The sequence below is a fragment of the Terrapene carolina genome, unplaced genomic scaffold, assembly GCF_002925995.2.
Source record: "Terrapene carolina triunguis isolate 2854851 unplaced genomic scaffold, T_m_triunguis-2.0 Scaffold96, whole genome shotgun sequence".
Classification (NCBI taxonomy): Eukaryota; Metazoa; Chordata; order Testudines; family Emydidae; genus Terrapene; species Terrapene triunguis.
Window position 1 is genome coordinate 37,345,905 of NW_020664447.1, and position 25,638 is coordinate 37,371,542.

At 41.0% G+C, this 25,638-nt stretch overlaps 1 protein-coding gene across 3 annotated transcripts in view; it reads left to right on the forward strand.

Annotated features, from left to right (window-relative positions):
- Nucleotides 1–25,638, forward strand: part of SIPA1L1 (signal induced proliferation associated 1 like 1) — a 388,229-nt gene that overhangs the window by 326,715 nt on the left and 35,876 nt on the right. For all 3 annotated transcript variants that reach the window (XM_024218824.3, XM_026651467.2, XM_026651466.2), the window contains 2 exons: nt 3,064–3,342; nt 24,372–24,521. In XM_024218824.3, the coding sequence (XP_024074592.2) occupies nt 3,064–3,342; nt 24,372–24,521 (429 nt within the window). The remainder of the gene's footprint in view (nt 1–3,063; nt 3,343–24,371; nt 24,522–25,638) is intronic.

The following is a 25,638-nucleotide window of genomic DNA, read 5'->3' on the forward strand; positions in this document are numbered from 1 at the left end:
GAGAGACCTGTTGCTTTCATAGACTATAAGGCCAGAAGAGACCTTTGTGATAATCTAGTCAAACCTCTTGTATAACACCATCCATAGGCTTCCCTTAATTTCTTTTTGAACTAGAGCGTATGTTTTAGGAAAAACAGCCAATCTTGATTTAAAAATGTCTAGTGATGGAGAGCTACGACAACACATGGGAAGTTGTTCCAGTGGTTGATGACGCTGTTAAAAAATGTGTGCCCTATTTCTAGTCTGTCTGCCTTTGGATCTTATTATGCCTTGTCTGCTAGACTGAAGAATCCTCCATTATAAAAGTTCTGTTCCCTATGTAGGTACTTCTAAATTCACCCCTCAAATCACCCCGTATCCTTCTCTTTCTTAAGCTAAATAGATTGAGCTTCTTGAGTCTTTCACTATGTCATGTTTTCCAATTCTTTACGCATTCTTGTGGCTCTTCTCTTAATCCTCTCCAATTTGTCAACATCCTTCTTGAACTGTTGACACTAGAACTGGACACACTATTCCTGTAGCAGTTACACCAGTGCCAAATACAGGGGTAATACAACCTCTCTATTCCTACTTGAGATTCTTCTGTTTATACTTCCAAGGATCTCATTAGCCCTTTGGCCCAATCTCACTGGGAGTTCACGTTCAGATGAACATCCACCATAACCCCCAAATCTTTTTCTGAGTCATTGCTCCCCAGAATAGAGTCCCCCATTCTGAAAGTATGGTCTAAATTCATTCTTCCTAGATGTATGTTTTTATATTTAGTCATATTAAAATACATATTGTTAGCTTCTGCCCAGTTTACCAAGTGTTCCAGATTGCTCAGTATCAGTGATTTGTCCTTTTTATTATTTACCAGTCTCCCAATCTTTGTTTCATCTGCAAACTTGATCTGTAATTATTTTGTTTTCTTCTATAACCTGGTTTTAGAATGATTATGGAGTTGCAGTAGTTACTTTGTAGACGTCATAGTGACTTTGAAGTTGTAGCCCTCTTTTATTTGTTAGCCCAATTTTGACACCTTCCCAAAGCCACAAATTCCTAAAAAATAAAATAAAAATCCCTTTAGTTTCAAATTTGGTATTTGTGGTCTCTAGCAAGCATTGAACTTTTAGGGAAAGTGGGGTTGATTATCCAATGTATGTCAAAGGTATAAAACTTTAAAAAATGAAGTGTAATTCATTTTGGGGTAGTCTTACCTTTTTTGTTTGTAAAGCATTATCTCAAAATTAGCTGTACTAGGAATCTCAAATTTATATTTTTCCTGTGTCCTAGACAAGGTCTAGCATGTGGGAATTTTTTTTTTCATTCACAGGGTAAACATTTTGAATGTATTCCCTGCAGAGTTTTTAACCTTAAAACAGTCAATATCCAGTGACTAGATAAGTTTTAATCAAACTCTGATTAAGCTTCATTTAAAAAAAAAGTCAAGTCATATCCCAGTTGGTACAGCTGACTGCATGATCCTGTGAGAGGCCTTATGTTTGAAGAATTTCTGTTGATCACTTTTATGTTTACTTTTAATAGGTATGTTTTAATATCTCCAGAAGACTCAGTCTTGTTTGAGGATTTCTTTGCTTTCTATCATTCAGTGAAAGCAACAAACAACAAGCCTTTTGTTGGTTAAGCAGGAATTCCTGGTTCATGCTGCTTTTCAGTTCCTTGTTCAGGCCCTGCCTCATTTAAAGTGTAAATTAACCCGCTGTATAAGTGGTGATGTTTTAAATAGATCATTCATTGACATTCTCTTAATTTGTATATTAATATTTTGCTCTGGGACTGTAGTAATATTTTGCATCTACTGGTAGAAGGGAGAGTATTAAAGCAGTGGTCTGAACCTCTGAACTTTAAGGCTTTTGTGACTAGTGGGAATTCTGTGCCACTGCGCAAGCACAGAATTAATGCCCCCTGTAGATTTTACTCTTTCCCGCTGAAAAATTGATTCACGCACCCCTCCCGGGCAGCGGTGGGGGGAGGGGCACATCTGGTTTGGGCGTTAGGAGCCATATAGATGTGTTAATACGCCTAGTAAGGAATATATTTGTCAAAAAAACATTTTCTGAATCTTTTTTGTTGCCTGTATTGTTACAGACACACTTGCTAAATGGTATTTTGAAATAAATTACCAAAATAATTGCAAATGGCATGATTATATTGTGTTATTTTGACAAAATATGCAGAATTTTGCAGAATTTTTAATATTTTGGTGCAGAATTCCCTCAGGAGTATTTAGTATTGACTGTTAGTGTGTTTATAGTGGATAAGAAATATTTAGTGAGCCAGATTTTTGTTTGTTTGTTACTAAAGCTATTTACTGTGTCAGGACAGGTCATCAAGGTTTACAAATGGGTCCTGAGCTCAAAAAGGTTGAGAACCACTAGATTAAAGCACATCCAGTTGAATGGAACTTTGATGCACTCACTGGTACATACATATTCTTTATTTGGTAAATTGATAGTTGCTAGAAAACATTGGGAACCATTAATAGAAAGCGTGAAATATTGAACTCAGAATTCAAGATTTAAGGTAACTGTAACTGTCTGACCTGGCCTTCAAGTTGGAGTTGAAGTGAGGTGCAACAACGGACAACCTATGCTTTTGGATTCTTTGAGGGGTGATATCTGAGCAAATGTATAGATACACTTATACACTCTGTTGACTTTATGAAAAACTAGAAGCAGCTCAATCTGCAAAAGTCAGATCTGAATTTTCCCATTTTTGTATCGGGGTTTTAGAGTTGGGTTCATTGCAAATAAAAACCCATCTATTAGACTCCTTATCATTGAATTGTAGACAATAGAGATAGATCTACTATATTGGCTAATCTAATCCATTCCATGTTTCTCTGGGTTTGTCTTACTGACTGTCTGTTTTAGTATTGTTTATAAGCCTGCTGCAACAAAAGTTAAGGCAACAGAAAAGACATGTATTAAATAGGATTGAGACCTTCTGTTTAATTGTTCCCTTTGCCAGCACTTATCAATGTAATTCTAGTCAATACTTATTTTTCTTTCTTTCGTGTGAACAAATATCTTACCTGTATATTCATTTTCTCCCTTCCAGGAGTTGTTCAGAAACCTGTCGCATGCCAGTGATGGAATACAAAGTGAATGAAGGAGTTCCATATGAGTTCAAATTCCCCTTCAGAAACAACAACAAATGGCAACGAAATGCAAACAAGGGGCAGGGGCCTCATATGTCACAGGTACCATCCCAGATACAAAGTCCAGTAACCTCTAGGATTGGTTCAGGGAAAGGAGAAGGGAAAATGCCACCCCAAGAGCGAGCAGCCAACATTCCCCGCAGCATCTCTAGTGATGGACGTCCATTGGAGAGCCGGCGGTATGTATGCTGTTCACAAATCAATTTTCAACACTTTTCAGAATTTTTTCTAAAACAAAACATTTTACATGTATTTTCAAATATTTTATTCAGTATATCTTGCAAATTACTAAAAATATGGACCAGAATGGAATAACTTATTACTGCTATTTGCAAAATGAGATGGTATTGCACTTTTGGAATCTGTTTTGTTATGCCATATTTTGAAATTGATTTATTGCTTTTTAAATTTGGTGGGACCAGAACTGAAATCCTGAATCCAAACACACCTGGAATTTTGGATGTTCCAATTCTGGATCCACATTTTGTAGCTTTGTGGAAGTCAGATACAGCTGTTGATGCAGAGAAATAGCATGAGGTAATATATTTAGCTAATGATAAAATGCATACCACAATATAGAGAGGTGAAGGAGGCAAATTTCACTGATATGATTGGGAAGTCATTTAAATTTAGAGCCAGAGAACAGGTAGCTTAAAGTTTAAATTTATACTGTCTCTCTGCATTTACAAATGAAACATTGATTATTTTTGAGATAACAGCCCCATCATGTCACAATATTTCCATCCCTTTAAGAATGTGGATGATAGTACTGAAATGTAGTGTGTTTGTTTTGATTATCTGAGTAAATCTGTTAGCATCACTAGACTTACAAAGAGATGGGCGGCGGGCAGGATGGCAGGGGAAGTCTGTTTTGTAGACGACCTTGCATATAGTGTATGTAGACCATGTCCGAATAATACTTTACACATCTGGAAAATACGAAGAAGTGGACAATACATGCTATAAATTACAGAACTCTTTTTAAATACATGGTATGGTGAATTAATTCATTAAAGCATTCATTCATGTAGCCAAAAATTGAAGGAGAGAGAAATTAAGAGGCATCATAGCCAAGGGAGAAAAACTATAGCGATAAGATTGAAAGCTCAAGTGTGGCCCAGCTGTTGACAAATGATGATGACTCCTAATGAGTTGATAGATTATACTTTCATTTCTTTTTCAGTCAGTGATTTTATATTGCATTTACACCCTTTTAAAAAACAAAATTAAAACTATACATTTTGCTCAAATTTTTGATTTGTATTTTGCCTCATAAGGAAAATGTGCACCTGAGAATTTTAGGAAAGAACTTGCTTGTATTACCAGTGGTTCAGTGGCAGCACCAGTGTTTTTACCACTGTGTCAGTTAAATTGGTATTAAAATAAAAAGCCAGAAGCTTCTTGAGCCTTGTCTACGGTTTCCTGTTGATTTACCAATGTTAGCACCGATGGGAATTTTTTTCTAAAATTCTCTTGTATACAGAAAGCCATAGAAGCCAGTTTGACGTTTGACATAAAGTTAACTTACCTCTGATCTGTCTATTTGGATCAAAATAGAGCATTGTATGCTCAGATATGTAACATCCACAGGATATACCGTACCTCTGTAGTAATGTTGAAGGGAGCCATGGCCTGTGTTTTCAGAGCAGCATGGAATAGGGTTACCATATTTAAAAAATAAAAAAAGAGGACACTCCACGGGCCCTGGCCCCGCCCCTTTCCCACCCCTGCCCCACCCCCGCCCCTTCCCCAAAGTCCCCGCCCTAACTCCCCCTCCTCCCTCCCAGCCACGCGAAAACAGCTGCCCGAGCGCTACCGGCTTCGGGCAGCCCCGTTGCCGCCCCACCCGGCGGCGCTTCCCCAGCGCAGCTGGAGCCTGGGAGAGGAAGCGCCCAGCTGGGGGCGCAGGGTCTGGAGGCTGCCCGGCAAACCGTGAAGCCGGTAGCGCTAGGGCTTCGGGCAGTCCCCATGCCTCCGGACCCAGCGACCCCGGCCGGGCACTTCCCCTCCCGGGCTCCAGCTGCTCTGCTCCTCCCCTGACTCTTCGGCTCTGTTTAAGAGCCGAGCTGCCTGAGCGCTACCGGCTTCGGGCAGCCCCCTTGCCTCCGGACCCTGCGCCGCCGGAGCAGAGCAGCTGGAGCCCAGGAGGGGAAGTGCCATATCATTTTTCTTTCTCTTAAGTTGAGTAATGCTTTGTACTTTTAGTAAATAAAATCCAAATGCTTCAGTGCTTTTATTTTTTTATTATGTAGAGGTCCTAATGCCTACAGAGATGAGATTTTTATAGCTAGTGAAGAAATACTTTGTCTGCTTTGAATTTTCACCATTGACTCCCATACTTCCAAAAGTGCAGAGATCACACATGGATGATGCAAGACAGGCAAGAAACATGTAGTCAAGTTTTAACACTGGCAATGCCTAGTTAAGGACACTCCTTGCACATTCTGTGCATGATCCTTGCAGTTTTTCTGGTGTACACTGAATCAACTGTACTCCAGTCCACTTTGTTGGTCTCTACTTTGCAGTAGTTAGAAACATTACTGTTATGTGGTTTCAAAGAGGAAAGACCTTGGAGTAATTCTCTGTTCACTGGAGTGTAAGATGGCAAAGAGAAGCAACGGTTAACTGGAATGTAAAGCCAATTCATCTTTTCTTTCCCTTCTGAAGTCAGAATGGAGATTTAGTTGCAAGTAAAAATCTAGGCCAAGCTGAAGAAAATGTATTAGTCACTGTTGATATTTGAGGTTGATGGGAGCCCCCTTGGATTTAGAGAGCTGTTATCAGTTAAGCCTACAGAAAAGAATCTTTCATGATATTAGCTATCTAGTGGTGAAGTAGTAGGGTCATTAATAGACAGTAGAACTGCTTACATACTGTCTGTATGCATAAAGATTTTGTGTTCTTTTGTAATAAACTAAAAAAGGATCATGCGTCACAAATGTTTTGACATGACGGATAAATGAAGTCTGTTCTTCGTATAATATATACTGTATAACTATCCATGAATTGTGGTGAGAGACTGGATCCCATCAAACATTAATTTTAAAATTGTCACTTAATATAATGAAAATAATATCCCTTTTTAAAAAAAAGTTACACTGTCGCCTGCAAAACATTTCTTTCTCTGTAATGTTTACATTCTGCCCCAGTAACTTACACGTGTCTTTAGAAGGGAACATGAAGAACAATTTTTCTATTTTAAATTGAATTCAGATTGTATGTAGGCAGAATAATTACAAACTTGAATATGGCAAAAACTGAAGTGTAAAACCCAAAGATGACACAGGGTTGTCTAGACTTCAAAGGTTTGCCACTTTAAGTGTGCTGGCAAAGCAGCCAAATCTCCCTTGTGTGGACACTGTTATATCAGTATAAACGTGCTTATATTACTATATCTTCTTCTAGTTTTAGGAAAAAATAAGCTATACTGGTATAAGGCACCTTTATACTGGTATAACTACGTCTGGATTAGGGCTTTTACTGGCATAACTGTCAGCAAACAATCACACTCCTAGCAGACAGTTATTCCAGAATGCTTTTAAAGTGTAGACAGCGCAAAGAGTGGTCAGAGCTTTGATTATACATAGCATATAAAAGAGGGCAGCTCCCAGCAGAACAGTGGTCCCTTAAGCTCTGGTTCAGTACTGATTCAGTGAAGAGACTTACCAACTATCCGCATCAACACCACTTCAGGCAGCCCCTTGATTTTTTTTTTTGATTTTTTTTTCAGTTTCCCAGTCAAATACTGACCCGATTGAAGTATATTTAACTTATAAAATCTGAAAGTGATCATCAGAGGCGGAGGGAATTCTGTTGAAGAGTTAGGGCTAGGATTGATTTGTGCTTTCTCCCATGCTTAGGAAAAGCTCCCTGTAAATATCTGCAAAACTAAGTCTATGTCTATGCTACTGTTGCAGCATATACAATCAGAAGGAGTTCTTCTGCCCGTGTAGAAAACTGCCTCCCAGAAGGATGTTAGCTACACCAACAGAAGCACTCGTCTCTGTCAGCATAGCTGTATCTACACTGAGGGTTTGTCAACATCGGTATGTTGGTTGGGGTGGGTTTTTTTCCCCACACTGCTGACCAACATAGCTATCAGGGCCAGCTTTAGGACGATTCAGCCGATTCCCCGGAATCAGGCCCCACGTCCCTAAGAGGGCCCCGCAACGTCCCCAAGGAGCTGCCGCCGAAGTCTCGCCGCTGTCTTCGGCGGCAGCTCAATCGCTGCCGCGGAGGAAGGTCCCTCTGCCGAAGTGCCGATGAAGGCACCGGCAGCTGATTGAGCTGCCGCCGAAGTCCCGGCACTATCGTCGGCGGCAGCTCAATCGTTGCCGCTGTCTTCGGCGGCATTTCGGTGGAGGGTCCTTCCTCCGCAGCAGTGATTGAGCTGCTGCCGAAGACAGCGGCAGGACTTCGGCGGCTGCTCTTTCGAATCGGGCCCCGCAGTGCCTAAAGCCGGCCCTGATAGCTATTCTAGTATTCGTTTTAAGTGTAGCCCAAGCCTAACTCATTATTCTCCTTCAACACCCTCCTTAGATCTCTACTTTGCTCTGAGGCCTACAAAAAATCGGGACAACGTGCTGACCAGTATTGTCTCATTGCTTCCTTGTCTTTGGGGCAGGGACTGTATTTGTTTTGTGTTTGTGCAGCATCTAGCACAATGGAGTCTTGGTTCATGACTGAGACTCCTAGGTGCTACTGCATAATACAAATATAAATAACAGCAATGATTGTGGCACAGAGATCCACCCACCTTTGGGACATACTCCAGAAATGGGGCCGTTAACCCTTCGTTTCCCCTTGCCTCCAACCTCCAGACTGCGAATGTACAGATTCAAATTGCCCACTAACAAACATTGTTTACGTTGCTGTAGACCCAAGCTTCCAGACTCAAGAGTTTCAGGGCTGCTCTAACTTGTGCCAGCTACCCACTGCCTGGAGCAGCCAGGGATTGATGGAGTGTTAGGCAGGCCACGCCTTCCTGCCTGTGACCAGCCACATCCCCTCTGCTTGCAATGCCAGCCCTACGCTTCTAGAGAAACCCTTAGGCAGCAAGAATACACTGGCTTTATGGTTTCTTTGACCCTGGCTGATCTATCACTAAATGGCAGCAGCCGGGCCAGCACCTAGCCCTTTGTTTTTTGTTGGTTAGTGTGTGGTGTTAGTGCTATAAATAAATCCCTTTTACTTGGTGCACTTGGGTGAAATAAGCTAACAAGTTTTGTAGATAGTTTGGTGTTCAGAAGTGATGGATGCCATTTCTGTGTACTTCCCTTAAAAGGTTTTTGTGTTTCTGTTTTACTACTTAAGAAAACAAACACAATAACAGAGAGCCATTGACAGGGAGCCACCCCTCCCCCCCCGCCCCCCGGCCGTTCAGGGCCAATTTGAAAAAAATGTGGTTCAGTTCAAATGGAAAAAGTTTTGTTTTGGGTCAAACAAAACACTTAGACTTGAAATGAATTTTTTTTTCATTTTTTGGGGGGTGTTATTTACCCTTTTTAAAAAAAATAAATTTTGAAACAAAAATGCTATTTTGAAATGAAAAGTCTAAAAGGCTAAGGGATAGCCAGGAGGACTGTATTCTGACTTCAGTTCATGGTTTGTGTTTTAAGGGATGCTGCAGCTGTGAAACTTGCACGTAATAAATTGATCCAGGTGGCCTTTTGAGCTATAAACTTGAGATGATTTGTGGGACAAGCTTATGTAGCAGTATTAACAACCGTTCAGCTGAAATAAAGTAATCTAACACCATCATCATCTCCATTCCAACAGTGTGGAGTTTAAGGATGTAACAGAGAAGCACTGTACAATTTTTGACTTACATTGGACTTGACACAATATTGAATTTAATAGTATCAGCAATAAAACTGTGACCTATGTTAACATCTGGAAGACACTAAATATTTCAGGGACTTAACTGAATTGAGTGATCAACTAATGGGATTTAACTGAGTGGTGCCTTTATGCTGTTAAATCTTGTTGCTTTTGAGACTGAAAACTTGTATATCAGTTCAAGTGAGTTTCCAGTTGACCTTTGCCATATCAGAGATTGTTCTTTAGTGAATCTAGTTACAGTTAAAGGTGCTGGATCAACAGTCCTGGAAACTGAAGCACATTATTTTTCCACTTTATAAATAAAGCATAGTTTTCCCATATTGTCCTATGAATATATATCAAGTGTGACCTGGAGGGACTGCCTCTAAGGCTGAGATGGTAGTTCAGTAACAGTTCTTGGCTTCTGGGTACCACGAAGGGTGCCAATTATTGCCAGCTGTGTTCATGCTTTTCTAATACAGGCACTTATCCATAGGGCCTGAGCTGAGACACTTACTCATTTCTCATAAGGTATAAGGTTTATTTTGCAGCCCGTTGGAACTCTATTTCATACAACTCTACATTCTGTGGCACTGTTAATTTAGTCAATCATCATGAAATACTCATCATTCTTATCCCTTATCACTACATAAACACATACACTATAATTTATGCTTGAAAATAGTTATTAGCATAAAACTAATCAATGATTATTTTCAACAGTGATGATATTTGACATTGAGTGGTTTTGCTATGCTCTCCAGGGTAGCCTGGTTACAACTTTTAGACCCCAGCTGTGTTGTCCTCCAGGTGGCCCAGCTCAAAATCTTTGTTTCCATCCCCCATGCCCACTGGGCTCAGCAAGCACAGAGCTTTGTAATCCATTTCAGTGAACTATCTGTTCTCTTGGCAGCCCAAATCACCACTCTGTGCTTCTGACTCTACCTGGTATTTGGGAAGCAGTGAGACTTCAGCTCTGACTCCCTAACCCCCAGTAGTCTTGTTCCATTGAATAGTGCAGGGAGTATGCACTGTAGTCCAGATAAGTCCCTTATGGAGAGCAAGAGGCAGTTGTAGGCAAATCCCAGCAGGACAGGGAGACAAAATGTTTGGGCACTAAGTTTTAGCAAAATGGTGAGTTCCACAACAAAGATGTTGAATTAAATAAAAATAAATAAATATACGGAGATATACCTATCTCATAGAACCGGAAGGGACCCCGAAAGGTCATTGAGTCCAGCCCCCTGCCTTCACTAGCAGGACCAAGTACTGATTTTTGCCCCAGATCCCTAGGTGGCCCCCTCAAGGATTGAACTCACAACCCTGGGTTTAGCAGGCCAATGCTCAAACCATGGAGCTATCCCTCCCCCATGGCATCTTTGAAAAATTCCAAATTCTATAGCTGTAGAATGGACTTCGTAGGGCCATGATTGAAATGAATGGAGCAGTTCATGCTTCCCAAAGTTATCATTTCAGCATGCACCTCTTTATTGGTTTGCACAGGATTCACTTTTTCAAGCTTACGCAGGTTTCCAACCCTTGGTAATACAACTTTTTGATAAAGAAAAGTGAGTTTCTGGAGCAGAATTCTATTAGAAGGGATGAGTTTCACAGCCACAGAATACATGATCCCTGGGTATAAGATACTGATCAGTCATCTGGTGGGAACTGCGTGTACAAATTAGAACTGTTAGTTTAGACCATAACCAAATGCCAGTCCCACTGAACCATAACTGTTTTCATATAGGTACTTGCATGGAGATTAATGTTGTATACTTAAGCACTGATGAATTCCAGAATCCTAGTGCTAAATACTGAATTCATTAAAACTTAATGTGTGGGATGCATTATTTTACAATCAAAGGATTGGTTTACTTTAAAGTGGTGGTGATGAAAATACCACAAAAAACAAACAAATGTCTGAATAAGCTTTCATTTAAGAAAGACACAATGAAGTAATTACAGTATTTCCTGAAGATGGTGAAATGAATTCATTTTGTTGAAAAATTATGGATAGTGAAGAATATAGAAGTGGTCAATGTGGTCTAACAAGGAAATTGATTTAAAGCAAATTTTCACTGGCATATATTCAGCAACTCTTGTTTGTTCATTTTAGACTTGTTGCATTGAAAAGTTGTAAATCATTTTTTATTTGCGAGGGCTCAGATGTGACTAGGACTGGAATATAAGTTTCTCTTGATTGACCAAAATCTTCTTTAAGTAAATTCAGTATGGCCATGCTACATGATTTTTTTCAACTGGGATAAAAATGAAATAAAGATCAGGCTTGCAGAATATAATATTACCAAAATGTTCAGTCGAATTTTATTTCGGTTCTGCATGTCAATACAACACTTAATGTCTTAGTTAACCTTTTTTTTTTTTTTTTTAAATACAGATTGATATTTTTATGGTTTGAAAGTTTTAACTGAGCGAGACAGTATTAAGAATAAAGGTGTACAAATCCACCTAGCTTCTGAGCCTTCTGCTTCAGATTGGAGTATCCCCTTTTTTAGGCCTTTTTTTTTTCCCCTGCCTCTCCACAGTGCACCGACCACTGTTCTTCTTTCCCCCGCCCCAGACATTAACTGTAGTGCATCATGCTGCCTCCAGAATGCATTTCAAAATTAAACTTGCTGCTTACTGTCATTTTCAGGTTGCGCTTTATTCAGCCATTCAGCGCTACTTAAACTGCAAAGTGAAACTTGCTTCAGGGCTAACTGTCCTGTTTGGAAGTTGGTTGTGCTGGCAGCATTGGGAGCTAGAATGGCAGCTGAATTGGAGGGAGTGTATGGGGAATAGCTGTAGTAGAAATTGATTGGTTACAGGTTGTGTGTGTGTGCACGTGCGTGTGTCTGCATATGTGTATACATGTAAAGCGTGCATACAACGTAGAGACTGCTTGGGAGAAGGGAGGGGCCATGCAAGAGACAGGAGACAACATTAAGGGGACTTACTCTGGCTTCTTAAAAAGAAAACATTTAGAAGTATTATTTTTTACAGAAACCAGACCAGAGACACAGCAAATATTACAGTAGCCTCTGATTAGGACTTGGCTCCAGGCTCTGGCTATGTGTTTCAGGCTGAATAGGAGGAGTGCTACTGTGGGAGGGGCTGAAAGTGTGCAGCCATCCCACACTGCTGATAGTGTTGTGTGGAGGTGGAGGAAGGGAGCAGATGGGCAGGGGAAAGAAACTAGGGGGGCTGGGGGAGAAGTACAGTAAGGAGACAAATTCCAAAGTTCTGTATAGCCTCTCATTGAAACATGGCAGCTCTGAATTGAAAATGCATAGCGGCAAAAGTGGGGAAAGCCATCCACAATTCACTGGCAAGTTCATAGAAAAGAATTCCATTCACATGAAGGCATACACAAAACAGTAACCAATTCTAGAAAAAAAAATCTGTGAGCTGGAAAAGCATTCTGGATTTTCCCAGGGAAATAAGCATCCCATGTCCAATAGTACTACAGGAAATTCCTTTTTAAACTAAGTAGACTGTACCTACTTAAGTGGAATGTATCTGCAGTTAAGCATTTTGCTTTGAAAGGGCGCATCAGCATCTACAAACTTAGGTTGGGATTTCCACAGGAGCATAAGAGAGGTAGGCACCAAACTCCCACTGAAATTCAGTGCTGTTGATGCCTAGTTTCCTTAGGACGAAGTGGGTATTCACCCACGAAAGCTTATGCTCCAATAAGTCTGTTAGTCTATAAGGTGCCACAGGACTCTTTGTTGCTTTTTACAGATCCAGACTAAAACGGCTACCCCTCTGATACTAGTTTCCTTAGGGTCCTTTGGGAAATAAGACTTCTTTGATATGGGACAGGTAAGAAGCTGAGTGTATACAGGCCAAACATATTCTGAGATGGAGGCTTAAACTTGAGCTTTACTTTCTTTATATTTATATATTGAAACAATGAGTGATTCTTTTAAAGGCTCCAGTTTCACTTTCAAAGTACTCTAGACTCTTGTCAAGCATAGGAGGGTGCAAACAAAACATGACAATGATACAGTCATCCCAGTTAACAGAGAGATTCACTTTAACCTTATTTAAAGATGAGCATTATAAAAATAAAAAAAACCCCACACATTCATATAGTTATTCAGGTAAGAAACTAGTTTATCAGCAATACTACAGCAGGAAAGTAGTATGAAATGAACAAAGCGGTCCATCATAAATTTATGCTAGCATACAAAATATACCTTGTTCGCTGCTGTGAATAAGATTGATGGTCAACCCAGGTGTCATATACACAAGTTTTCAAAAATGCCACCCACCTGCATCAACGGGTGGGGGAAATCGATGGTGCCTGTGGTGAAAGGGGGACAGTCCCTGCGGCGAGGAGGGAGACATTCACCAAGGGACAATAGGTAGCTCCTCCCTGGAAGTCTCTGACACCCATTGGCCAGCTGGAGGAGAGAGGTGCTGATTAGCCTGCATTCCACAGATCCCAAGATTTAGCCCAACGCAGGGGCCATGTGGAGCCTCTTTTGGCTGCATTCCAGCAGCCCTCCCTACCCGCCCAAACAAGGAGTGGGAACCCAGCCTGACAGATGCCGCCGTTCTAGCCAATTGCCTGTTAAGGGGTCAGGAAGGAAATTTTTCTCCCAGGGGCCAATTGGCAGAAGACCAGGGAGTTTTTTGCCTTCCTCACAGCACCTGCAAGCCACAGTGGGTTGAGTAGGAATGCACTTAGTACCTGACTGAGGTACAGGGGTGGAGCTGTTTATTTGTCACAACTTGCAGCCGGTTTCCAGTGCGGCTAAGAGAATAAAATTAACAGTTCCCAGAGGGAAAAGACCAGGGATTTTGGTGATGGGCCTTGGGCTCAAGTCATAGGGTGAGACCTTGTGGCCCTCATGGGCTGAGGTCCCCACTCTGCTGCACCCTCTGTCCCCCTGGCAGTGAGGAGAGTGCTAGGACTCAGAGAGAGCTGAGTCCTGGGGATAGGCTGAGGAGAGACTACTCTGTGTTATGGATTATTTGGTAAGGAGCCCTCTAACCCTGGTGCTAGTTACGGGTTATATGGTAAGGAGCCCTGTAACTGTGTAACCTTCACACTGGAACCAATTAAATGCCTGGTGTAGGAGAATATCCTGACAGGAGAGAGCTCTTCTGTTGCCATAAATAACCACCTCCGTGAGCGGCATAAGCTTTGTTGGCGGGAGAACTTTTCCTGCTGACATAGTGCTGTGCACATGAACACTTATGTCGGTGTAACTTCTGTTGCTCAGGGGAGGTGGAATATTCATACTCCTGAGTGACATACGTTTTGCCGACATAGGCTGTAGTATAAACATAACCTTATATTTTGGAAACTCTTGACTTCTGAGATCTTGATTTCTCAGCCTTAATGTTGTGTTAATGTTGGTTTTTTGCATTTAATTTCCTGTTTGTTTTAATGGGGGGAAAAGTGTATGTGTGTGTGTGTGTGCGCGCGCATGCACATGTGTGAGAGAGTTTGGGAGTGGGAGGGAGTGCTGTTAGTTGTATCACAATCTGCTCTTAATTGACTCATCCCAAAGTGAATCAGTCTTAACTGAAGCCTGATTTGGCAAAGTACTTAAGCAAGTGTGTGAAAACATGCGAGCTGAAGTCAGTAGGGCTGTTCACATGTTTAGTTACGTATTTTCTTAAATATTTTGCTGGATCTGAACCTAAGGCTTAAACTAAGATAAAACAGACACTCCTAAGATAAAAGTTTATTGAGCGCAGTCAACATTCTAACCCAAATGGAAACTGTACTGATGTGGTCACATTCAAACACTGACTTTAAACCTCTATAAATTAAATAATACTGGAATAATTTTCTTCAAGGTTGGCTTTAAATCTCATTAAGGACCACAAAGTAAGCAAAGGGCCCAGTCCTGAAAACTTACACTTGAGAGTAATCCCTTTAGAATCAATGCATTAGTTGCATGAACAGTAGTTTGCAAATTTGTGCCCCAAGTTTGAAGATTACAGTTATACATAGGGTGACCATACATCCCGTTTTAGCTGGGATAGTCCCTTTTTTAAGCCCTGTCCTGGCCATCCCGACTTTTTTGGCAGATGTGGGCATTTGTCCTATTTGCTCTGAACTGGATCAGCTGGCAAGAGCAAACAGGACAAATGCCCACTTTTGTCAAAAAGTAGGGTGTGGAAGAATGTGCAGGGCTCAGGGCGAGCGGTGATGCCAGCCCAACGGAGGAAGAGAGGCAAGGCTTGGACAAGCACCGATATCAGTCCCGCGTGGGGAAATGGGTCGGGTGAGTAGCTTGGGCCAGCCCTTCTCGGGGGTGGAAGAGATGCAGGCCAGCCCTGGGGGGGGGGAAGGGCCTCAGACTAGCCCCAGGCGATGTCCCATTTTCCCTTCGGGAAACGAATGATCACCTTCGTTATATAGAAATTCAGAATACACATGCTTATAATAGAGCTGAAGGAATACATTGAAAATGCATTTTTTTTCTGAAAAGAACAACATTTAAAGGAAGAACATTTTTTCGTTTTCATCAAAAACAAAAATTCACATTTTTTCCCAGGATTTTGCACAAAACCCGTCAAATGTTGATGGAAAAAAGAAATGTTCTCTCAAAAATTTCCATCAAGTCAAAGAGCCAGTTTTCATTAAAAAATCGAAACAGTGGGGGGAAAAAATACTTCAGCCAGCTCTAGTGCATAGTGCTCAGACTTTGCAAAAATATTCTTCTTTTAACTGAGGCAAAGTGTGGGAAATTTCAGCTTAAATGGAATTTGTTTGGTTAAAAAGTGTAGCCAAGTGTGTTGAATAAGTAGTCATAGTGCTGTGTTAAGTACCATACCAGAAACCATGGTTAAAACCTTTTCTAAACAGGTTGTTGTAATGGTATTTGAATACAGTTCATCCTTGGCTACGTTTGCTGTTGAATAGTGTTCAGCACAAGTCAAGAGCATCTGTTGCTGATGCTTGATAGTCTTATTTTTCCTAGTGTAGACAAGAATAGGCCTCTCTATGATTTCACCATCTGGAATACAACTCTTACTTTGCCTACCTGACAGGGGTTTTGGATTAGAAAATGTAAAGCCTTGCATCAGTACCTAGATAGTATGTCCACTGTGTACTAGCACCAGGTCCAACACCTTCACTCAGCACTGGAAAATTGGAGCTCAACCCCTGCAACCCAAGACTACAGCCTCAGATGTCTAACGATTGTCAGTTATGCTTCTTGACATTTTACATAATATATGTATTATACATACACAAACTACACTAAAAAGAACATTACTAAGGTTTACAATGTCAAGCACTCAAAAGTCAGAAGATGCCAGAATTAAGGTTGCTTGTGCGAACTTCATTGAGCCCCCTTGTGCATATGTATTATGATAATCTTCAATTATAATTATTCACAGTTTCCCCACAGGACACCTACCTTATTAAGTTCATAGAATGGACTGCGTTCACATAATGAGCAATTATTCAGTATTTTGTTTTCTCCTTCTCTCCCCTCCCCCCACCCCCCCAATGTGTGGCCCCAGACCTTATTTACTGCACACTGTTCAAATCCTGCTCTGAAAAAGTAATTAATTTCCTTATGGGCTTTTCTGTAGCACTCTTCTCTATAGTAACTGAGCGCTTCACAGACATTAATGAATTTATTTTCACAATACCCCTGTGAGTTGAGGGGATATATTTATCTCTATTTTACAGATTAACAACTGAGGCAGAGAGAGATTAAAGTCAGAAGTATTCATTAATTCTGAGTGCTCAATTTGAGACACATAAGGCCAGAATTTTCAGAGTAGTTCTTTATATGTTCAAATGGGGGGAGTTAGAAGCTCCCCGTGAATGGAGGGGTAGGAGGGGGAGAGAGGGGAGTGGGCTCATGTTGGGGTGGGACGTCGTAGTTTCTACTGCCGCTCCTACAGCCGTACCTCAAGGGCTGGTGCCCAGTGCCCTGTGCTTCTCCCTCTTGCCCCCTTGTCATCTGCCACCCTGTGCACCAATGTCTCCCTGCCCCCTTGCCTGGGTGTTGGTGCTCTGTCTCATTTTTTTTTCCCTACCCCAGGATGTCTCTGCTGGGACTTGTGGTGGCTGGAAGGTGGGACCAGGCTGGGCCAGAGAGTCCTACCACTCCCTGGTGGCCAGTCCAATCTTGTGTGCAACCTAGGCTGCTCCATCCCCTCCTCTGATGCTGCTCTGGTCTTCACCCCTCAATATTTGTATTGCAGGAGCACTAGCCCTCCCTCGCTTCCCCTGGTTCTGTTGCCCCTAGGGTGACCAGATGTCCCGATTTTATAGGGACAGTCCCGATTTTTGGGTCTTTTTCTTATATAGGCTCCTATTGCCCCCCGACCCCCCCCCGTCCTCATTCTTCATATTTGCTCTCTGGTCACCCTAGTTGCCCCTTTGTTGAAAACAGCTCCTATTGACTTCATCTACAGTTGTGAATGCTCAATAATTCTGCAAATGAGACCCCCAGGTGTCTCACACTGGGCACCTGGAAAATGAGGAACACACAATTGGTGACAACTTGTGAAAAGTCTGGTTTAGGTGACTTGCCTAGCATTGCATAGGAACTCTGTGGCAGAGACAAAGCAAGACTCCAGTTCTTCAGGGCAACCTTGAACTTCCTTAACCATAAGACCATGCTTTCTCTTCCTCCAGTCCCCTGCTTCATTCACTGCACACTTCCCAACTTCTGTAACAAATGAAGCAACTCTCCTTCACTGTATGACCTTGATTCATCCCTAGAACAGGTCCCTCCTGTGCACTGAATGAGGCCAGGGTCCTGTGGAAAAAATAGTATGTAAAGACTGTATCATAATGCATACGCACAAGGGTGCCAAATTAAGGTTACACAGGCATTCTTAATTCTGGCCATTACTAACCCTTGAGTGCTTGACTTTGCAACCTTAAGAATGTTCTTTTAATATGGTTTGTGTGTGTAATATATATAAATATATACGAATGATATAACTAGACCATAATGTATCCTCTCATACCATAATGACCTCTCCATTGCTGACTAGAATGGGACAATTACCTCCAGTATCTTACATCCGACACTTTTTTTTTTTTTTTTGCAAATGCACATACTCATATTCAATTTATGATCCAGTATAACCTCAGATCCTTTTCAGTGGACTACCAGCCAGTTATTCCCCATTTTGTAGTTATGCATTTAATTTTTCCTTCCCAAGTGTACTACTTTGCACTTGTCTCTATTGAATTTCATCTTGTTGATTTTGACCAATTCTCCAGCTTATCAGGGTTGTTTTGAATTCTAATTCTGCCCTTCAATGTGCCTTCCACCCCTCCCAGCCTGGTGTCATCTGCAAATTTTATAAGTGTACCCATAATCAAGTCATTAATGAAAGTACTAAATAGTACTGGACCCAGGACTGATCCCTGCAGGACCCCACTAGATACATTGTCCTCCCAGTTGACACTGGTAATTTGAGTATTGTCTTTCAACCATTTGTGCACCCACCTTTCATAATTTCATCTAGACTACATTTCCTTAGGTAGCTTATGAGAATGTCATGTTGGACTGTGTCTAAAGCCTTGCTAAAATCAAGTTATACTGTGTCTACTGCTTCCCCCATCCACTAGTCCAGTAAACCTGTCAAAGAAGGAAATTAGGTAGGCTTGGCATGATTTGTTCTTGACATATCCATGCTTGCTATTCCTTATAACCCTATTATCTTCTAGGTGCTCAGAAATTGATTATGTAATCATTTGTACTGGTATTTTTCCAGGTCTTTAAGTTAGGCTGACTAGTCTACAATTCCTGGGGTCACCTTTGTTCCCTGTTTTGCCCTTCTTCAGTTCTCTTGGGACTCACCCAGCCTCAATGAGTTCTTGAAGATAATTTCTAACGGGTCTGAGATTGCTTCAGCTAGTTCCTTAAGTATCCTACGATGAATTTCATTAGGCCCTGCCAACTTGAATACATCTAGCTTATCTAAATATTTTTTAATCTATTATTTCCCGGTTTTGGTTTGTGTTCTTTCCCCCTTGTTGTTAATATTAAATGGAGTTGAGTATCTGATCGCTATTATTAACTTTTTTAGTATATAGAAAATACAATGGGATATTATAGCAAATAACATGACAGTGAATTCATCAAGAGGGACATCTTCAATATCTGTAAAACCAGATAAGCAGATATTAAGTTAAAATAAAATAATTATTTATCTTTGACAGTCTGTATGGTTGCTTTTGTAGTGTCCTTTTGGGAACCACTACTCTTTTCTCAGATTTCTTTATATCGTGCGATATTTCTATGACCCTTGTGTATCCAAGGGCGTCTAGCTCAGGGGTTGGCAAACTTTTTAGGCCAAGGGCCACATCTGGGTGGGGAAATTGTATACAGGGCAGGGGGTTGGGGTGTGTGAGGGAGTGCGGGGTGTGGGAGGGGGTGCGGTGTGCAGGAAGGGGCTCAGGGCAAGGGATTGGGGCAGAGGAGGGGTGCAGGGTGTATAAGGGGGCTCGGCAGGGGGTTGGGCTGCATAGGAGTGCGGGGTGCATAGGGGTGTGGGGTGCGGCAGGGGGCTCAGGGCAGGAGGTTGGAGTGCATAGGGGTGCAGGGTGCAGCAGGGGGCTCAGGGCAGGGGGTTGGGGTGCAGGAGGGCTGCAGGGTGTACAAGGGGGCTCAGGGCTGGGAGTTGGGGTGCAGGAGGGGTGCGAGGTGCAGGCAGGGGGCTCAGGGCAGAGAGTTGGGGGGCGGGTTCGGGCTCCAGCCCGGCGCCGCTTACCTAAAGCAGCTCTGGGGTGGTAGCGGCACACACCTGGGCCAGGGCAGGCTCCCTGCACCCCGGCCCCGGCCCTGGCCCTGGCCCTGCGCCGTTCCAGGAAGCGCTGCGGCCCCTGGGGCGGAGGGCTCCGCGTGTGCTGCTCTTGCTGCGCCTCCAGGTACCTCCCCCGAAGCTCCCATTGGCTGCAGTTCCCCGTTCCCGGCCAATGGGAGCTGCGGGGGGTGGTGCCTGGAGGCAATGCACGGAGCCCTCTGCCCCCCGCACCCAAGGGCCGCAGGGACGTGGTGCCCTAGTTTGCCCACCTCTGGTCTAGCTGAAGCCTATTAAAGCAAAATTAAGTATGTGTTTCTGACAAGTGATTGCCTTTTATTGAAAAGCCTAAGAATACCAAAAGGTGGTTATTTGGTAAATTTGTGCCTTTGACCTTTATAGATTAGTTCTAAAATCTCAGTCCAAATAGAGTGTGAGAGTGTGTGTGTGTGTGTGTGTGTCTTTCGTGTATATACATGTTTATACTGTCTCTCTCTTCCCCCCCCACCCCCCCGGGGTGGATTTGATTTAAATCACTAGTCAGGAAGGCTCGATTTAATCATGAATTTCTACATAAAAGTGCATTCTTGTTGGTTGTTATAACCTTAATGCATATTCTTCACAACTCAGAGACAGATGTAGGTTTCATTTTTAGAAGGTACACACTATACATGTTTAAAGTGATTTATTTTGAAAACTTTTCAGATTAGTTTTACAGCCATATCAGAAAATGAATGATTGTTTGGTTATTTCATTTACTAATGGTAATTGAAGCAGATATTTATGAAGTCATTGGGAGGTGAACTATCTCCAATTCAACAGGTTAATCATTAATATTTGGAAGATTTTCTTGCCATGCTGTATTAGGAAGACATTTAAATTGTTTTATTTAACTAAAACAACAACGTTATGTATTCTGGATTTTTTCCTTCAACAGAAAACATAATATTTTAACAAAACAAGCATATGAATTTTTGAATTTAGTTAAACATTCAAGTTTTTTTAAATCAGGTTTGTTTTTCTTAAAATTGTTTTTAACTAAAATAGTTAAATGAAATATTTAAAAAAAAAATTAAATCGACTGCGTCAGCCAGATCAGCATGAGAAATTTTAAATATTGGCTTCTGCAGCTAACTCAGATGTCTTCACCTTCATTTTCCTGTTTGTTCATAATCTGGAAAAGAAAAACAAGCTTTCTTGCTTTTTCAGGTCCCAAACGATTTCTCAGTTTGAAATGAATTAGTCCAAAGGAAGAAAATATTCTTTCTACACTGGCAGAAGAAGCTACTGCTGTTAAAAGTGAGATTATCACTTCAACAGTCTCTGAATCCAAGTGCTTAAGTGACTTCCACCAGTTCACTGGTGTGACTTCCTTTAAAACATCATCAGCAAACATATATTTTCTTGAATGGTTCCCCCTTAGCTCTGAAGTTTATTATAGTTGGCATTATGGAGGGATGATTGCTAGATGTCCATGTCATAGCCAACTCCTCTTCTTCAGCAGTTAAGGTTTGACCCTGGTACCGAGTATTGAGAATATTTGCAAGAAAATGAGCTGGAGATAGTGCTTGTCCCATTCGTTTTTTTAATGCTTGTAATTAAACTCTGTCATTGCATATTTTTCTTTTTAAGATCTCACTCAGTTCCTTCCAGATTTCAACAGTGTCAGCAGTAAAACAGCTATTTCCCTGCATTTTGTTCAAGGCTACAGAAATAGGCTTCAGGGTACTCAGCATGTGTTCAACATTTCTCTTAAGACCAATGTTGAGAACTTTGGTTGTGACAGTGCCATCTATTTTTTCACGATTTTGTTCACAAACTCATCAGATTAGGCTAGTTCTTGATCTCGTGCTCAAAACAGTCCACTACTGAGTTCCATCACATGTCTTGTAGGAGAGTTAGCTTGGTTCCTCCCACTTTTTTCAAAGCAGCTGCTGCAAAGTGGTTGTTACGGAAGTATTTTGCAATTTCAACAACATTATTAGCCTTTATTTCTGGAACACTGAAGTCTTTGGTTAGGAGGTGCGTCAAATGAGCACTGCAACCGTTGGGAGTCTCTTCACTCTCCTAAATTTCTTCTCATCTTGGATACATTTGCAGCATTGTCTGTGACCAAGCTGCGTACTAGATGTTTGAATTTTTTTTCACAGTTTGTTATAGCTTTTTGTAAGTATTCTGCTGTGTGTACATTTCCTGATGTGTCAATTGTTTCTGTAAGGAGACATTCCCTTCTTCTGTTGTCACACAAGCACATACAACAGGATCATTGTGGACATTGCTCCACCCATCAAGACTCAGGTTAACAATTTCACTCTCTAGACCTTTTGCAGGCTGCTCAATTTCTCTTTCATATACTTGAACCGTAATTTGCCTGCGACATCTGCTCTGTTGGGTGGACTGTATCCTGGTCTTAATGACTGAACCATGTTAATGAAGTGTGGGTTCTCAATCATATGGAAAGGAGAGTTTGTTGCATAAACAAACCAGGTAATTTTTTCATCAATTACCTCTTTTTGTAATCTGTTGGTTCTTATCACAAACTTATCTCTGATTGTTTCTGGATGATGGAGAATCCAGTGCTGCTGTAAATAACAGACTATTCTCCCTATGGGGCTGTTTGTTCTGCTGTTCAGACAAGTTTATAATCATTTGTTTTGCTCTTACTAAAAGTCTTCCAGGTTTGTGAGGAATTATAACTCTGTCCTGGTTGTGTATGTCTTTGTATCACCTCAGAACAATACTGTCAGTTTTGGTAAGGCACGGGAAATGAGGAAAATCATACCTGAAACTGAAATTGAAAATACAAGCTATTCCATTGGGGGAACATTTTACACAAAACTATAGAAGGCGTTATTGCTCCGTTACCATAAATTCTAATCAACCATCATATGAGAGAAGGTCATAGTTTAACAAAATGTGATTTATGTATTGCTAGGTAAGTGTTAATGGGTCTACATGTGTGTATATATGTGAGTGTGTGAATCTTATTTGAAAGCAAGTATTTTTCTTGACTGGCCTTTCTTTTTTCTGTATAAGAATGCCACTGAAAAAATGAGAAATTGCTATTAATCTGCTTGGTTCATCTCTCCCTACATTTCCATCTCTTGAACTGTTTGTTTTCTTTGCAATCAAATACTTCAGAATTTTTGCTTACACGGATAAATGTGAGTTGTTAAATTTAGACTAGTAGACTAAAGATGCATTATTGGGTTTGGTGCTGTGCTTCAAATGATTAGGATTTAACTCACTGCTTTTTTGGTTGGGTAGAAATTTTCTTGAATCTCATTTATGCAGACTGAGTTTAGAGGGTCAGTCTTTATTTTTCTCTCCCCCCCTCCCCCTTTACTTTTTGCTTTGTTCAAGTAAAAGGGTGGGAGGGAAAATACAAAATAAATAGAAAACAATCATAATAATGCCTAGCTCTTAAAATTTTTCAACAAGTATTTCTCTCAGCAGTCAGAACTGTAAGCCTTTTCATCTTCAAAGTAGTTGCAAACTTTTAACAATTAATTTCCACAATATCTGGTTGAGAAAACTAAGTAAATATTATCCCCCACCTTATAAATGGGAAACTGAGGCATATCAGTTAAGTGGCTTGCTTAATGTCTTGGAAGTTCCTGGATCCAAGTCCTGTGCTGAGACAGGTAAACCATATTGTTTATGGAAGTCAATCTGTCTTGTTTTTTTCTCATGTAAGATGACAGAAAGGTCTTAAGCTTCAATGTGTTGGACTTTTTTGCAGTTACTATTTGTTAAGCAATTTGTTTAAAATATAATTTGTTATTGACTGAGAGCCTGATCCAAAGTCATTTGAAGTCACTGGAAAGATTCCCATTGACTTCAGTCACGAATAGAACAAAAATATGTAGAATCGTTAAAACCGTATAGGCTCTACTTGATGCGTTGGAGACAGAATGCACAGGAACCAAAAAATGACCCAAAACCTCAATTTGCAGGACAGATACCCTTGCTGGACAAAGTAAGGATACCCCTGTTCAAACTTATTGTCCAGATGTGAATGTTGGAACTCTAACCATTTATGATATACTGTTGCTGTATTGTTAGGAGGTAGCTCCATGTGACACAAGTATGTAGTTAATAACAAAGTTATAAGGTGTTAGCCAAACAATTCTGTGTATTTAGGAATGATGAACATCCCAATTTTTCATTTATAAATAACGTTAACCAAGTCTACAATCCTAGTATTTTAATTAACAAAACAACGGTAGCAAAGAGACCAGCTTTATATGCTTGAAGAGTTGGTATTGATAAGTACTGCATTTTGTTAAAATTCCACACAAAAGCTTTGTTCTGAAATGTAAGAATAAATCAGTTATATGGTATGTGGGTAAAGTATGTTGTGTTTCAGTATTCCTGACTAGCAAACTACAAAAACAATTCAACAAGTTTATTTCTGGCAGTCTTTGGAAACTGGCATGTTTTTCTAAAGTAATTTTTCCCACTATTCCCACAGGGAATAGATTAATAAGGGAAAATATGCATAGCCGTCCAAATGGCTTCAATTTTACTATCTCCATGAAGCTACACTTACTGCTGATTTGGCAATTTGTGCATATTGCCCATTATGCCTTACACTGTGATTTATTGACTTTGACTGGGTTTGTTTGTTTGCTTTAAACAGGTTGTCTCCTGGTTCTGATGTCTACGTCACAGTTTCATCCATTGCCTTAGCAAGATCACAGCAGTGTCGTAACTCCCCCAGCAACCTGTTGTCCTCGAGTGAGACTGGCTCTGGTGGGGGAACCTACAGACAAAAATCTATGCCAGAAGGGTAGGCACCAGGTTTTTTTTTAAGGTGCTGTTTGGTTGAGGTTTCCCTTTTCCATTTGGTGGCTAGAGTTATAAAATATCTGAGCTGTGCTTACTCTGCTGGTTTACAAACTATTCTTTACATGCAGTTACTAAAACAGTTTTTCTTTCCTTGCCTCACTTTTGAAAAAAAAGGTGAGGTTGAAGAGTCCTCTCACTTTTTCTCTCTATGGCAATGCTCAGGCTAACATTTGCAGAGACCTTGAAGTATTTGAGTCTTCATTAAATGCATCAGTTTCATGTTGCAAACTTCTTCACTTCACAGCTTTTGCTTCTTAAATGATATCAATAATGCACAATACTCAGACTGAGTTCTTAGGCTTTTAACTTTGCAGCCTGCACTGCTTTTTTGAAGCAAGAAAGTGATACATTCATACATACATTGGATAGTTTAGACATAAGGGTATTAAGTGACTTCTAGGGACTGTTCAAAATGGCATTTATTTCACATACTAAAAGCTTCTCTGATTTCAGCCTGTCTCCTCCAACTTTATTGCTATCATGAAGCTCCTTGGAATGATCCACTATTCACATTTGGGGAAAACTCATGGAGGAAGAAATTAAATATGTATCATTTTCAGAAAACACTGAAAAGGAAAAATGAATCAAACATTTTTAACTAGGGAAAGAAAAATAATTGGCAACGATAGAACTACGTGCCTAAGAATACCCCTTACAGAGAAGAGGAAGGGAGAAAAATTGCTTAATAGTTCACACTGAAGCTTCTCTCTGGAGTCTCCTTAGATAGTTTGACGGTTAATGTGTAATCCTCTCCATGTTGGTGCTTATAAAGTTGCAGTAGTGATGTAAATTCCATTGTCTGAAACTACCTAGCTAGTATAACACCCTGTCCTATGCATGTTAGGGAAGTCTGCAGATGGGAGCCTCTGTCCTGTGCAGCATGGAAGCATGTAGGTTTAGCAAGGTGTCAAGTACTTTCTCTTGCTCAGAGCTCCCGAGGTGCCTTTGAGGTGGTCTTGCTCCAGCACAGATTAGGAAGTTTGCAGGAAAGATACCTTCCCCTGCAAATGTTAGGTGCTGTGGCCTTCCCCTGTTGCAGAGTAGGTTCCCTCCTGCAC